This window comes from Artemia franciscana, chromosome 2 (genome assembly GCF_032884065.1).
Source record: "Artemia franciscana chromosome 2, ASM3288406v1, whole genome shotgun sequence".
In the NCBI taxonomy this organism is placed as follows: domain Eukaryota; kingdom Metazoa; phylum Arthropoda; class Branchiopoda; order Anostraca; family Artemiidae; genus Artemia; species Artemia franciscana.
The window spans coordinates 57,134,462-57,151,744 of record NC_088864.1 but is presented as its reverse complement, the minus strand read 5'-3'; the positions used below and the strand labels follow the sequence as shown (position 1 = coordinate 57,151,744).

At 34.5% G+C, this 17,283-nt stretch overlaps 1 protein-coding gene across 10 annotated transcripts in view; it reads left to right on the top strand.

Annotated features, from left to right (window-relative positions):
* The first annotated feature begins 210 nt into the window (after window positions 1-210).
* The window catches only part of LOC136043818 (uncharacterized), a 33,984-nt gene continuing 16,911 nt past the window's right edge, over window positions 211-17,283 (top strand). For 7 of the 10 annotated variants that reach the window (XR_010621731.1, XR_010621734.1, XR_010621733.1 and 4 more), the window contains exons 1-3: window positions 211-365; window positions 3,714-3,880; window positions 10,387-11,276. Coding sequence is in view for 3 of the 10 variants with exons in the window: in XM_065728744.1 (XP_065584816.1) it covers window positions 242-365; window positions 3,714-3,880; window positions 10,387-10,392 (297 nt within the window). In the remaining 7 variants the exon portion in view is untranslated. The remainder of the gene's footprint in view (window positions 366-3,713; window positions 3,881-10,386; window positions 11,277-17,283) is intronic. The other 3 variants (XM_065728744.1, XM_065728743.1, XM_065728742.1) reach the window with 3 other exon arrangements.

Genomic DNA, 17,283 nt, shown 5'->3' with positions numbered 1-17,283 from the left:
AACAAAAACAATGTTTTAATGAAGGCCCATAAAAAATGAACCCAAACAAAGTGTAGGCTCAGATCCAAGATTTCCTACTCCTATCGATCAGGCAGTTAGGACCATGTCTTAGCTGTATCTAAGTGGAAATCCCAATTTCCAACACGTTTCGAAGGTCGTTGTTTCCAAAAGCATTTTTTCTAACAAAAGATTGGAAGATTTCTAGTTTTTGACCAATCAGAGTGAGAGAGGAAAGAGGAACATGGGTCACTTTGGGTGTTATATAAATTATGATGTTGGGGCTTTCTTAGAGTTAGTACGCTATCGTTGGCAGACAGGAAAACTGGGGCTATACCTTTGTGTCCATATTGCAGTGGCCTTGGCCGGTACGTCAAATTTTTTCCTTTGTTTTCAGAACTTATGGATATAATGTCATGGAATCCTGAGACAGGACATGCTAGAACGAAAAGGGATACTTTTAAATTACTAATTTTATATTTATTTTATGGTTTTGTTTGTATTTTTGACAATTCATCCCAAGCCCACCCATAGCCCTAGGCTGAGTAAAAAAAATAGCCTGATAGTTGATAAAAATTGATTAAAAAAAACAGAGAAAAAAGAAGAAATTATGGTTCATTGGTACTTGCTGCCTATCATGAAGAAAGAATTCCATCACTATTATCTTTTTTTGCTAAGTTTCTTGTTATAGCCGAGGGATTTATAAGATCATTAGAGGAAGGGGGGTCTGGGGACGAATTGTCAAAAACGCGAACAAAAGCATAAAAAGGGACATAAAATTAGCTATCTAAAGATTTCTCTTTTTTCTAGTACGTCTCCATCTAGACAGGCTAGACATTCATGCTATATTAGACATGCTATATTACTCACTGGTTTACGGCTTTTATGATACATTTACTGATAAATTATATGATAAAGGTAAATTACAAATTTACCTTTCATTGTTTTAGTATTTTCTTTCAGTTTAAAGGGGCACATCTAGGACAACCAGGAGGGGGGGGGGGTGTCATCAGAAAGGCGTCCATGATTTTCAGAAATAGGATAAAATAAGAAAAATAATGGTAGGCTACTATTATAGTTATTTAACTATTGCTTCGTTCATGTTTAATGAAGGCAGCTACTAAGCTTCTTAATGGTAGGCTACTTGGCTTCCTTCAGAAGTGGCCGATCACTAAATATTTACCCAAATCTCCAAAAGCTGTATTTAGACTGTTGAGTTTGTCGTTATGGGTTATTTTATAGAAAATGCTAAAATGGTATTTAATGCAACTAATCCAGTCCAACTGTCTTAGAATTTGATTTCGGGAATTCGATTCTGGTTCCTAAGAGCTTAGAGCAGATAAATTGATTTTTTTAAATGACTTAAATATGAAATCAATTGCTCTAAAACTTCAGTTTCTGTCCTCCTCCTACCGGAAGGACTGGGCTGAGATTTTTAGTATTTCCGGGACAGCAATAATATCTTTCTAGTGAATATTTAAAATTTTGGATTTTAAGTTATAATAACTTGGGGGTTTATCAAGATAGGTGTGGTTTAGTTAAATGAATTCTGGTTGAACAAAATTCATTTCATTTCATTTTTCATTTCAAAACTCATTTCACTTTTGATGAAATTTAAGTTGTTTTTCAGAATGATGGCAAACGCTTAATGCAGAGCTTAGTCAAATCACTTCTGTCGAATTTAAAGGCAATAAATTCATTCATGTTGCCGAAATTTATTTCCACTATGGGTTTTGTTTAATAATCCGAGAATAATGCTGATAGCGCTACATCACTAGACGAAAAAAAGAATTCCACTGTGGGTCTCAAGCCCCTTCATTTTGATCTCGAGTTTATACATTGCCGGATCCTATCGTAAACAGGTTTATCATATGAGGATTAAATCTAGACCAATCGTAGAGTACCATCAAGGGCCAAAATGTGTTCATGACCTTGGGTTATGACATTGAATAGTTCTTAGGTCATGGGATTTTAATCGTCTGGATAAATTAACAAAGATAGCAGAGGAAGTACTAATTATCTGATGTCTCATGGGGCAAGGGATGATCTTTAGTGGCTTTAACCACTGTATGTGTATGTGTGCGGGGAGGGGGTATTTACCTTACCTCCCGTAAATTTTGAAATTAACTCTTTTTTTTGTTGGGGGGGGGGGGTACTTTTGTTGATAAAATTAAAAAGCAGACTTTGGTGAATTGATGCCACCGATGAGGTCCAGATTACCTTGTCTGTGCAAAGCTGCTCTGAGCCAAAGAATTTCCCTGCACATACAGGGTGTTTTCTTTGGGAGGAGCTTGATTCTCTGGGAAAGGGGTCAAATTAAAAGAATGTAAAAATCAGTTCAGTTCACTAGTGTCGGTCTAAGGGTTCATGGTTGTTGCTCGTAAAATTCAGTCATGTATTCAGGACTCTATCTATGAGAACCCGGTCTGAATTAGGCCTACCTCATCCCCTAAATTTTTGTCAGCATCCTCCTCAACGGTGCTAGGTGTTTCCTCCCAGGAAATTCTCCCCATGCAAACTGAGCACCCAAATATTTGTACAAAAGTAACAAAAATATATGTAAACGAATGCTGATTTTTTTAAAGTTTTTAATGCCCCTCCCTCGAAAAAATCCAGGATACGGTGCTCCATGTATTGTGTATTCAAATGGGAAATTTATGGACTTAAACTCTGTATTTAACAGCCAAACTCATTAAAAATTATAAGCTATTATGAAACCCCAGGGGAATGATTGAGCGTAAATAAAAGTATAATCCTATAATTATTATTTGAAAAACATGATATATTTTGTGTGCTGTGTTTATAATTCCCTGTACAGAAAAATAAGTATAGAATAAATCCCGGTGATTCCAAGGTTTTTGTTTGGGGATATGGAGGTAATCCTGCCATGTAAGAGACGGGTTTCAATCGTAGAAAAGGTTGTTTTAGGGCTTTTAGCCAAAAAGTGACTAACGCAATATTTTTGTAAACGTTTTTTCAATACTTTGGGAGAGGGCGGGGCAAACCAAAATAGCCTGAATCGGGTCTTGAAATAATTAGTTATTTGACTCATTTAATGACAACAATATATATGCACTTGATTGACAATTAACATTCTTGTGCATTAGCAAATTTGAAAAAATAAGCATTAATATCCTAAAAATACGGAAAAAGTATATTCATTGAAGGCAAATAAGGCAAAAATCGAAGCACTTTTGTCACTTTCTATGATAAAATGTGATTAAATGTATTCCTTGCACTCAAATACTCTAGTCAGTACAAACCAAATCCTAAGAATAGTTTCTACCACAGGAGTAGCACATTATGATCAAACCAGTAAATTATGAAGTTAACCAAACTTGCAATCGAGTGCCAACCATAACCAAGAATTAGCGGGAAATAAATTTGCCCTTAAAACTATTTTTTGTAAAATAAACTTAGAAGTAATGCACTTTGATGCTTTTTTTTTCCGGCACCAGGATAATGTACCCCTCGTCCCAGTCCCTGTTCTAGATCCGGGACCATAAAATGACTATAAAAAAAAACTGGATTAGGACTACAGACAGTTACACCTTTAAAGCTGTTTGGTGTCATATGGTTTATTTTTTGCCGATTTTTCATCCATGTTTTATTTTTTGATTTGGCAACCACTAATGCAAGAAACTACATAGCTTCATTAAAATCGTAAAAACTAGATATAAGAAAGCTGTTTAATTTTACATTTTCCTGACCTTTAGTTCCATCGGTAAGATGCAAATGCCTATTTGACGAAGGCTTAGAATATGTCTACAGCTTCAACGGCTATACACCAACTGGTGTAAAAGATCCAGCTGTCTTTGGGTCTACATTTGGTATTCAAGGAACACTTACTGTCCAAAGACAAGGGCCGTACGCTACTGCTAAGGTAAGTCGCTAAGATTTGATTCGTTATGAGGCCAATTTGGCCTGATAATAAAAGAAACAACAAAGCAAATTTTTATGCAACTGACTGAAAAAATCACTGAATTTTTCAGTATTAGATTTCATGTTTGGATATGCATTTTGGTTGACTGTGTATTTGAATAGATTAGGATGGAAGAGACGCAAGGTTTGTGGTGTTGGCCTTAGATGGCGATGCAGTTAGATGCAGATGTGCAGTGAGATAGCAGTTAGATGCAGATGTGCGGTGAGATAACAGATAGTTCTGTAATTAGTTGTTAGAAGCAATAGTACATTGAAAATTCCCAGTTTGTGGGGTTGGCCTTACATGGCGCTGCAGTTAGATGCAGATATGCAGTGAGATAGCAGATAGTTCTGCAGTTAGTTGTTAGAAGCAATAGTATATTGAAAATTCCCAGTTTGTGGTGTTGGCCTTAGATGGCGCTGCAGTTAGATGCAGATGTGCGGTGAGATAACAGGTATTTCTGTAGTTAGTTGTTAGAAGCAATAGTATATTGAAAATTCAAAGTTTGTGGTGTTGATCTTAGATGGCGCTGCAGTTAGATGCAGATATGCAGTGAGATAGCAGATAGTTCTGTAATTAGTTGTTAGAAGCAATAGTATATTGAAAATTCTACAGTGTATTTTCGAATGAACACTGTCAGTTGGTTGCTTTGGAATGATTAGTGATGAGTGGCAAATTGTGTTGTTGAGTTTTGGTATTTTATTTTCTTTGGAATATTTATTTAGAACTTTGGAATATATTATTTTATTAATTCAAGGCCCTGGCAAATCCCAAGTCTTAACTCGTACATCCGTGGTGATATGCTTTGTTCTACCAGTAGTCAAAGCAAACTATTCGGTTATCATCCGTCTGATCTTTGCCATCTGAATGTTCGAGAGAGTAAAGAAGTTACTTGACCAGTTTCTTGTGTCAAAATCGTATAGTGTTCATTATATAACCGATAAGTACTGTCCAGGTTTGAACCCCCCCCCCTAATTGTTTTCTGACTCTTATCAACGCAGCAAAAAGGCATATAAATAGTTTTTTTATACTTTTATACTTAACAACTGGCGGAAAAAATTAACCCCCCCCCCCTCGAACAAAATTACTGAGTGCACTCTTGGATCAAGATCCGTTCCTTCAGTGTGCCATGATTTACATGCTACTTAGATTTTTTTTTAGAGAATGATCAAAACTTCCCTGAAAGGAAAACGTTCTTTTTTTGACGATTTTTCAGCTAATTTTTAATTTAATTCCTATTCTAAAAATTCATAGCAAATTAAAAAAAATTCAATCTGGTAGCTGCTTAAAGCCAAACCTCAACTATTAAATAATAGCAATTGCCATCTGATGTTGAAATTTTTAAACATTAGGAACTGCAAAAAAATAACGTACCAAAAACATACATGGGAAAAAAAGGGCCAACCTTAAAAAGGGAAAACTTAAAGGGCCAAGGACAGTGAAAGGCAAATCTGATTGTTTTAAATGGTTAAGTGGAAACTAGCACGATGATATATATCTTTAAAAGATTAGAAACATTCGGGGATTCCATTTTAATGAAAAGTATTTCCATATGACAACCCTTTTTGTCCTTAAAAATGCAAACGTTAACCATCTGCTGATTCTCAAAGATAACTTCACAGGGAAGCTTTTTAAGCTGCTTTGTGCCATTTGATTTTAGCCTTTTTTGGGCTGTATTGTCAACACCGTCTTAATGTTTTAAATGGTTAAGTTTACACGACGATATATATCTTTAAAAGATTAGAAACATTCGGGGATTCCATTTTAATGAAAAGTACTTTCATGTGACAACCCTTTTTGTCCTTAAAAATACAAACGTTAACAATCTGCTGATTCTCAAAGACAACTACACAGGGAAGCTTTTTAAGCTGTTTTGTGCCATTTTATTTTAGCCTTTTTTGAGCTGTATTGGTTAAGTTTACACGACGATATATATCTTTAAAAGATTAGAAACATTCGGGAATTCCATTTAAATGAAGAGGACTTCCATGTGCAGATTACCATTACATCTTATATAAGTATCATATAAAACAAATTCTAATAAATCAAAAATCATATCTAAGCTGTAACATCTTGGGCTAACTGCAGTCTTAAAGCAGTTTGTCCATATAGCTTTTTTATTATAATTGTCTATTTTTAAGAACGTCTTACTAGATAAGAGGAAAGATTTCTTGATAACCATATTTAAATTTTCTAACACTAAATTGTGATAAATTAGTATTCATTGTCGCAAAATCGAAAGGCTCAATTCTTTTAGCCGAAACCATCGTTAAAGAGTCTATCACCTGCAGTGAATTATTAACACTCCAGTATGGATTAATATTCGAAAAATTTTTAATACCAAAAAAATAGGTTTTAAGTTTATTTATAATTTCCTTTAAAATTAAAGAGAGGTCAGTAGCAGCAATGCCGGTTGGAAATCTAGCTGCTCCAGCAAAAAACCGTGTCTTAGGGTGATTCTTATGAATTTTTACAGTCCAATCCAGTCTTAGGGGGATTCTTATGAATTTTTACAGTCCAATATAGGAAAGGGAACTTTTTATATTGTCATTAATTCTAATATTAAATTTTTTCTTAAAGTATTTCCTCAGTTCTTTCAATTAAATTTTCATCCTCTAAATTCACCTTTTCATTTCACCTTTTCATAAACATTAGTCGTGCATAAGTCCCTTGCTAAGACATCACAATACAGCTTCTGACAAATTATGGCAAAATTATTATTAGCTTTATCCACTGGCAAAATTACAAATTCATTCTGTAGATTAGCAATTGCTTGTTATATTCTAGCATTATAAAATAATGGTTTAGTGTTACTATTTTTAATATTAGCATATATTTTATTTTTTATTCTATTAATTAGTTAACATATTCTATTAAAAGTTTCTTCCCGTATTCTATTAAAAGTTTCTTCCCAATCTCTCCACTCTAAGAGTTTTCATAGATTTCAGGTTTCCCAAACTTTTTCTACCACCCCTTTTCATAAACAAATATCACTCAGTGTCCCGTGTGGATTATTTAATTTCACATTGTAATACCAAATAAACAGAAAGAGTATACAATAATGCACCTACCTTCTTCGTAAATCATACTAAAGAAAAGAGGAAACTGGAATAACTGATGCTATTATTAAACCAATTTTATTATAAAGCATAATAAAGCAAAAAAATTATCTACAATGAAATTTGATTTATGACAAAATCTTGAAACTAGCCATTGAACTTAGAATAGAAAAGTAATATATATATATATATATATATATATATATATATATATATATATATATATATATATATATATATATATATATATATATATTCATATATTGTTTTTAATATTGCTTTAAGCCAATATTTCGCAATTAAGTGTGGAAAAATTCCATTTTGTCGGCTGTGATTTTGTTCAACCCATAAACGTATTTATTTATCACAGACTGAATACAAGACGTTTTTTCCAAATATCCTTGTGATTTTTAAAAATAAGTTATATTTTTTTAATTTTCTTACAAAAATAAAGTTTAGGTTTTTGAAAAGTGAATAATGGTGAAAATTCATCAATTAGATATCAGGTGAAATAGACCAAACAGTGTAATCAGGTTGCGTCTAAATATATTTAGGATTAAACCATATGAGAGCCACTCAGGTATTTATTTGATCCACTCCATTTTTTTCATAGAAATTTTGGTGTCAAGAAAATTCCGACCGGTCCTGGTGATGTTGGGGGGAGTTGGAGGGGGAAACCTGAAATCTTTGAAAACGCTTAGTGGGGAGAGATTGAAATGAAACTTAGTGGGAAAAATAAGCGCAAGTCCTAGATACATGATTGAAATAACCAGAACAGATCTGCTCTTTAGGGGAGTTTGGGGGGGGGGATTGGGAAAAATTAGAAAAATGATTTCTAACTTATGAACGACTGATCGGATCTCAATGAAATTTGATATTTAGAAGGACCTGTTAGCTAAGATCTTTATTTTAAATCCCTACCATATCCAGTGTCATTGGGTGGGGGGGGCAAAAACCTTTGAAAAAGCTTAGAGTGGAGAGATCGGGATGAAACTTGGTGGTAAAAATAAGCACAAGTCCTAGATACGTGATTGATATAGCCGGATCCATTCTCTTTGGAAAGGGGGAGGGGGCCGATTCGGTAGTTCGGAAAAATTAGGAAAAATTATATGTTTTCAACTTACGAACGGCTGATTTGATCCTAATGAAATCTGATATTTAGAAGGAACTCTTGTCTCTGAGCTTCTATTTTAAATCCTGACCATATCTGGTGACATTTGGGGAGTTTGAGGAGGAAACTGTAAAATCTTGGAAAACACTTAGAGTGGAGAAATCGTAATGATACTTTCTGGGAAAAATAACCATAAGTCCTAGATACATGATTGATATAATCGGACCGGATTGGCTCTCTTTAGGGGGGTTAATTTGGAAAAATTTGAAAAAATGAGGTATTTTAACTTACGAACGGGTGATCAGATCTTATTTTGAAGGACCTCGTGTCTCAGAGCTCATATTTTAAATCTCGACTGGATCCAGTGACATTGGAGTGAGTTGGTGGGGGAACTTGAAATCTTGGAAAACGCTCAGAGTGCAGAGATCGAGATAAAACTTGGTGGGAAGAATGTCCTAGATACGCTGTTGACATAACCAGACTGATTCTGCTCTCATTAGGGGAGTTGCGGGGGTTTTAATTTGGAAAAATTTGAAACTTGCGGTGTTTTTATCTTACGAACGGGTAACCAGATCTTACCGAAATTTGATATTTAGAAGGAATTCATGTCTCAGAGCTTTTATTTTAAATACTGACCAGATCTGGTTACATTGGGGGAAGTTGGACGAGGAAACCGGAAATCTTGGAAAACGCTTAGAGTGGAGAGATTGGGAAGAAACTTGGTTGTTACAATAAGTAAATATCGTAGATACGTGATTGATGCAAGTGGAATGGATCTGCTCTCTTTGGGGAAGCTAGGGGGGTCCAGTGCTTTGGCGAGTTCAGTGCTTCTGGACGTGCTAGGACGATAACAATTGGTGGCCGTTTCAGAGACCTGCACAAATTGATTTGATACAGTCATCTTCCCCGATTCGACTATCTGCGGGGCTGAAGAGAGATGAAAAATTAGAAAAAGTGAGGTATTTTTAACGTGCGAATTGGTGATCGGATCTTAATGAGTTTCGATATTTAGAAGGACCTCGTGTCTCAGAGTGTTTTAAATCCTGATCGGTATTAAGCCTCTGATTTTCCTTTTAAATCAATCTATTAATTCTTATAATTTTGCTAATCTCTCTCTTCTCGTATCTTTTCTCATAGGACAATTCTTTCTCTTATGTTATTTAGAGACAGTCTAGAACCTTTCTAAACTTTTATTTCAAATTATATAAAATTTGAGGAACAACTTGGTTGAATGCAACCAAAACCAGCTTATGTAACTTATGTTTAATCAGCTTATGTAACTGCCGTGATTCTGTTTTAAAACAATTTAATTTAACTTATTCAGTGAGGTAAAATTTAAGTCCTTTATGATCAAACTCATATGATCAATGTTATATGAACCAATATGAATATGAATATGATCAATATAAATATGAATATATGAACCATATGAACCAATGTTAGATCAACGTATGTAACTGCAGTGATTCTGTTTTTAAACAATTTAATTTAACTTATTCAGTGTGGTGAAATTTAAGTCCAGTATGATCAAACTCGTATGATCAACCAGATCCTCTTCCAGATCCATTGAGTTTTTACATACATTGAAACTATCTTCAGCAATGGCTAAAAACTTTAGAAAGACTAAAGAACAGCTTTAGCTTTTCAAGCTAAATCAAATTAATTCAGTCTGATTGACCTGATATTTTAGATACGGACTGATTTTTACTGGCAATATATACATCAATTACCAATTATAAATTAATTTGAAATTTAATTAACCCTTTGTTTATATATTCTTTTTGCTTACATAGTAGGCCTACAATAAAATACCACTTTTTCTATACCTTATACTTTCTGATAATGACTGAAAACTAAAATCAAAGAATAAAAAGAGTAAAGTGAAAATGTTGAAAAAAACTTTTTTGAAACGTCTTATGTCTCCAAATGCAAGAAAATCAAAACAAACTAAAAATATGTCTGTGACCCATTCTAAGATAGCTGCTTCTATGTTATAGATGATCAAGCACAACGCATTATAGTTGATGGTAAATAATTCAATTGTTCAATTTTATCTAATGAAACTATTACTCATAATTAATAACTATGACTACCATCACGTAGTAAATGATTAAGCATTTATTCATTAGTTAAATTTCTTGCCGTCTTTCGGTCCAGACTAGAATTTTATTTTAGAATATCAAGCAAAACTTTTAAGATAAAAAAAAAAGGAATTTCTTGTCACGATACACCATGTATGCTAAGAATGGCTGTAACTCAAAAACCTCATCAATATTTATCGCTGATTTTTTTTTCAGGTGTAAAGCAGAAGAAAAAGCAGAAGAATATTTTCATAAATAGCAAGTTCAAGCTTTAACTCATCACCAAAATCAAAAAGTTTTGAGCCACTATGCTCTATTGAAGTCATATAGCACTTCCCATCACTTGAGACATTATTCAATATGGCTTGAACATTTTCAATCCAGATGTTGCTATTTTTTTCGTCAAAAATGGGAAATTTTGCGGATCGGCTTGATCTAAGGAGCTCAAACTCTGAGGGAAAGTCAGTCTCGTCTAGAATATATTTAAATATACTACTATGTACGATACGCTCTGCATTCAGCTCATTGCTCAGGAGCTTGAGAATTTTAACAAATTCTTCTGGGGTTGAAAGAGGAGAATAGGACTGAATTCTGGACAAAAAATCGTTTTTCTGTTGAATATATGCTGCCACATTTATAAGTTTGGACAGACTGGAATAGATTTGCTTTCCCGTCGATAGAAAATTAAGCATTGTGCAAGTGACTAGGTCATCAAGTGCATTTTTACTGGATGCATCATTGTCCAATGTAGCCTTTAATGTGTTTCTTAGGATTCAAGTACGTCTATGAAATTTATCGATTGTGAACTGGATATTAGCAATCTCATACTTAACTTCGATAGCCTTTTCTGCAAAATCAATTTTAAAATCAACAAGTGACGTCAGCGAATCAAGCTCCGGTACGATTTGGCCTCCTAGTAGGCTAGAAGCATCGAAAATTACAGATTTCAACCGAGAAACCAACAGACGAACTTTATGACGTTGAAACCTGGTGCTTATATCACTATTTGCCAAAGAAACAGGAGTATCAGCATTCATCAAATCAGAAAATTGAACTCCAATTCAATTCTAGATGGCCATTCAAATTACATGGGAAGATTGATGAAGGTATGACAAATTGATTTTTTTTTTACAAAACTATTTCTAAAACTTTTAAACGTGTTAAATGCTTTGTTAATGTCTCTTGTTGAGTTCAACGCATTAAGGATACGAATACCTTCCTGTACAAGTTTCTCCGCTTCAGCACGTTCAATATAAGCAAATGACATTCGTTGTTTGGAACATCGACTAAACATATTTTTTTGTTCCAATACAAATGTGTCTAACATAGGACTAATTTTCTCTGTAATTCCTAATGGTAATTTACTTAGTAGTTCTCGGGAGCTTGAAAGTGTGGTGGAAAAATGTTCCTTCAAGCACTCACGGTCTTGTTTTGGGAAGTACATGCAGACATGAAGGAGTTTCATCAATTATGAATGAATTTCACTTATTGCAATCTGTATGTTATCATATTTTCCATTGATTTTGTTAGCCGAGCTTCAGTTACATCCCATACTTTCTTAACCAATCCTTTTTTGTCATTCATTTTGGCTTTGCTCTACAAGGACACTCAATTTGTTTTTTTCCTCATCTGTTAAGGACTCGATAGCTTCAACCAGATTTTCAATCGTATTATTTTATTATATTCATCATTATCTTATATTATTATTATTATTATTATCTTATTATATTCAATCTTATTATTTCTCTCGATTTCATTTAGATTTTCGCTAAAGAGAACCGCATACTCAGTTACGTTTTGTTTTGTGTTACAACAAACAAATTATCCATTATGTCAGTATCACGAAATTTGGTACCTGAATTAATCTTTTCAAGTACTAGTTAATACAAATTCGTCATTATTGTTGGTGTAACAACAGTACCAGTAAGGACTCTAACTTGGCCTCTTTCTTGTAAAATCAATTTAATTAATTTAATTAGACTCTGTTTGAAACGATCTGATCCTTCCCTTTTAAGGCTAGAATATTTTAAATACTCATCTATCCTCGGGAGATGCAAATAAAGGAATCCTACAACTTGAAGTGACTTGAAACATTGCTTTAGTTTTTTGTGTATAGAATTTCTGTTTGTTGCAGTTTGGGTTTCTGATTCAAATTCTTCTTCTAAAACTTCGTCTGTAAGATCTTCGTCACTTTCGTAACCTTACATTTTATTCACTATTACGACTCATCGCCCGTTCATAAAGTCAGTGCAAAGCTCACCACTCTCATCTTGGATTTTATTTGCCAAATTCAGTAAAAATTCAATTTTGTAAGCTCCTTATCTGCCCGTAAGGAATCAATTGTCACCCATATTATAACGTTAGAAAAAAGCAAAAGAGGAATTTTGAAACAAAATCAATACTGTCGCCTCTCACTCCGATTCCTTCACTGTCAGTAAATACTAACAGAAAACGTGATACACTGTTATCGAAACCATTTTTTAGTGCATTATAGATTTCAGGAACATATTCATTAGTAGAAATTATTGGGGATATGTCAATTCCTAAAGTTGTTGTTTTTGTGCTTTTTCTTCCCTGGAGAAACATTTTCATTTCCTGATAGCATTGAGGCAATTGTTGATTTTTCCAGATCCACGGAATCCCAAAAGAGCCACAAGTACTGGTGGCCTAGAAAAGACGCCTTGTTCTTCTAGTCGAATTTTACCATTCTCTTGAAGAACACCAGGCGTTTTTTCTTCTGTTACATCTCCCGTTCCTAATTTGGGAACTTTAGTTTCTTTTGTGTAGTTACTCTTCATGCTTAAGGTACCATAGGATTTCTTATTTAATAAAAATGTCCATGTACCTTTAAAACAGCTTGAATGCAAAAGGGGTTCGCCACCAGAGTTAATATCTAACGTAATCTCAAACGTCTTTGAATTTCTTATATACGAAGATTTCTGCAATAAGTATTTGAAATCATCCTTCATATTTATTCAATACGATTACCCATGGGAAAACGCAAGAAAAAAAAATAAACACGCATCCAAGATCTTTCTTCAGGAGTCTTTATTGAGAAATTGAGATAAACTGCCAAATTTTTGCATAAAGATAACGGTATTAAGGAGGAGGTAACCCATTCATATATAGAATAATTTTTGTTCATTTTGAGTTTTAGTATGGTTCCTTACTTTTTGTTGAAAAACTTCGTTTTCCTCTTTATTTCGTTTCCCCTATAACGGGGTACTCTTGAGTAGAAAAGTCCTTCTACCTAAAACAGCCCTTCCCATATCCTGTAAAATTTCCTTCTGACAATGTTATCCCTGCTGAAAATTCTTTCTTCCTCTCCGTAATATTTTTGCCGATGATTCAGCCTGAATCATTTCTCCTTTACAGGCTTTAATTTTAAAGACTGTTAAATTTCTAATCATTTCTTCGGTCAATCGAGAAATCACCTTTCCAGGTACATTATTCTCAGAAATCTGAACCTGCCAAAAATCTCCCCCGGTAAATTCCCCCAGAACATCTTATAAAACAAATTGAGTTGGAAAAGAGAAAGAAAGACACTAAAAAGAATTTCGTTTTGCAAATCATTTCAAATCCTCTCAGTGTAAAATTTCTCCAGGAATGGTCACCATTGAAAACTTCCCTTTCTGTAGATAATTATTCTCACAGAAACCCAATTTAGCAAAAAATCACCCCTTTCCCTCCGAAAATATATGTGCACTTCTCAATAACAGTTACTATATGCAAGCAGTGGGCAAATTTTATAACTTAGAGCTAATCAAACAGTTCGTGGTAACGAACTGTAGCAGGGAGCAATCCGGCTCAATAGTAACCGAAATAGTAAACGAAAGTTTAAAAATGGGATTTTGATACTAATAGATACGTCAAAAGAATCCGATTTTTATTCGGATTTAAAATATATAGGTTTCATCAAATTTAGTCGTGGTCAAAAGTTACAAGCCAGATAGAATTTGCCTTATGTTGGAAAATGGGAGAAAATACCCCCTCTAAAAGTCATAGAATCTTAATGATAATGGTATCATCATATTGAGCGTATCAGAAAACCCTACTGTAGAATTTTCAAGCTCCTATCTAAAAATAGTGGAGTTTCGTATTTTTGCCAGAAGACTGATCACAAGGTTCTTGTTTTTTTTTTGTTTTTTTTTTCGGGGGTGATCGTTTCTTTATGCATATATATATATATATATATATATATATATATATATATATATATATATATATATATATATATATATATATATATATATATTTCTTGTATATATATATATATATTTCTCTCTTATTCTTGTATTGTGCTGAAGACGGCCCTTGGACATAGGGCCAAAATATCTACATAAATAATTTCCACTGTCTTGAAATTTTCCCTATTGTCTCTACGTTTTATTTCTTTGTTATGGAAAGGCAGTGTGGGCTTCGTCGCTATTTTTATATATATATATTTATATATATATATATATATATATATATATATATATATATATATATATATATATATATATATATATATAAATAAGTTGTCTGTGTGTAGATCTGTGGATGGATCAGGTGACGTCATGTTTCGGCTGACGTCATGAAATTAGTTGCCATCATTTTTGCTTTGAAGGTGACGTCATTCAAGTTATATAAGACATATGTTCGCCGTCATGTTTCGGCTGACGTCATGAAATTAGTTGCCATCATTTTTGCTTTGAAGGCGTGACGTCATTCAAGATATATAAGACGTATGTTCGCGTAGAATTCTATTAATGCTTAAGTTTATAATGACTGATGAAGACGCTCAAAGAGTCTATGCCAAAAAACTTGCTGCTGATAGAGAAAGTCAGAAAAGAAAGCGTGCCGAGGAACTACCAGAGCAACGCAAAAGCAGACTTGCTGCTAAAAGAGAAAGTGAAAAAAGAAGGCGTGCCGAGGAACTACTAGAGCAACGCAGAAGCAGACTTGCTGCTAAAAGAGAAAGTGAAAAAAGAAGGCGTGCCGAGGAATCAAAAGACCAGCAGGGAAACAGGCTTGAGGCTGATAGAGAAAGAAAGAACAGAAAGCATGCCGAGGAACTACCAGAGCAACGCAGAAGCAGACTTGCTGCTAAAAGAGAAAGTGAAAAAAGAAGGCGTGCCGAGGAACTACTAGAGCAACGCAGAAGCAGACTTGCTGCTAAAAGAGAAAGTGAAAAAAGAAGGCGTGCCGAGGAATCAAAAGACCAGCAGGGAAACAGGCTTGCTGCTGATAGAGAAAGTAAGAAAAGAAAGCGTGCCGAGGAATCAGAGCAATCTGAAAGTTATCGCCTGGCATTCAGGTACAACCCAGTCGATGATTATAGCTTGAGTAGATGTGTTCAAATCGGGACAATGTCTAAAATTTGTCCCTATTGCAAGGCCTTGAAATTCAATGGTGAAACAATGGGAATGTGTTGCGCCTCAGGAAAAGTTAAACTTCCTCTATTGGCTGCACCACCAGAGCCATTGAAGACTTTCCTTACTGGAACTACGTCAGAATCTAAGCGTTTTTTGTCAAAAATCAGACAATACAACTCATGTTTCCAAATGACGTCGTTTGGAGCCCAAATCGAAAATCCAGATCAATTTATGTCTACTTTCAAAGTAAAAGGGCAAATTTATCATAAAGCAGGGTCCCTTCTACCATTCTCAGGCGAGAATCATAAATTTTTACAATTGTACTTCATCAGTGATAGAAATTCTGAATTGAATGCACGTTGCGAAATTTCTCCCAACGTTGAAAGGACAATCGTTTCCCAATTGCAACATCTTTTCCACGAAAATAATAAGTTAGTGCGTCTGTTCAAAACAGCCATCGATTTGATGCCTACTGATACTCATAAAATTGTTATTTCCGCTGACAAAACGCCTCCTGGCCAACATGTGCGTAGATACAATGCTCCGACTATCGACGAAGTGGCAATCGTTATGGTCGGTGATCAGTTTTTACCTCGAGATATTATTCTACATAAGCGAAACGCTCAGTTGTTAAGAATTGCTGAAACTCATCGATGCTACGATGCCCTACAATATCCTATCATTTTTTGGGATGGAGCCGACGGCTATCACTTTAATATTAAATTGATGAATCCAGCCACTAACAAAGAAATGAATAAGAAATGCAGTGCAATGCATTATTATTCCTATAGACTAATGATTCGGCAGGATGAAGAAAATTATATTTTAAAATGCCGTGAATTGTTTCACCAATTTATGGTTGATATGTATGCTAAAATTGAATCAGAACGTTTGCTATATATCCGCCTGAATCAGACCAAGCTCCGCTCTGAACAATACATTCATTTGTGAGATGCAGTTATAAATGACGGTAATACCACAAACGTTGGAAGATTAACAATTTTACCTTCGTCATATGTTGGCAGTCCCCGTCATATGCATGAATATGCTCAAGATGCTATTGCGTATGTTCGTCTCTATGGTCGTCCAGATTTATTTATTACATTTACATGTAATCAATCTTGGGACGAGATACTGCAGCTTTTACTTCAAGGACAATCGGCAGTTCATAGGCATGACATTACGGCACGTGTCTTCCGGCAAAAGTTGAAATCACTGATAAACTACCTTGTAAAACATGAAGTGTTTGGGTCAGTGCGATGCTGGATGTACTCAGTGGAATGGCAAAAACGAGGTTTGCCACACGCACATATACTAATCTGGCTACATAAAAAATTACTTCAAACGAAATTGATGATGTGATTTCCGCTGAAATACCTGATAAAAATGTCGATAAGGGGTTACATGATATTATTGTAAAAAATATGATACATGGACCTTGCGGTGCACTGAACGAAAATTCACCATGCATGGCCAAAGGAAGGTGCACAAAGCAATATCCTCGACTTTTAGTACCCAGAACAATTACTGGCAATGATGGTTACCCACAATATAGAAGAAGATCTACTGAAGATGGCGGTAAAACAGCAATAATAAAGAAGCGTAACGGTACCACCATCGAAGTAGATAACCAGTGGGTTGTTCCATATTCCCCTTTATTATCAAAAACATTTAATGCACACATAAACGTTGAATACTGTAACTCCGTAAAGGCAATCAAATACATATGTAAATACGTCAACAAAGGCAGTGACAT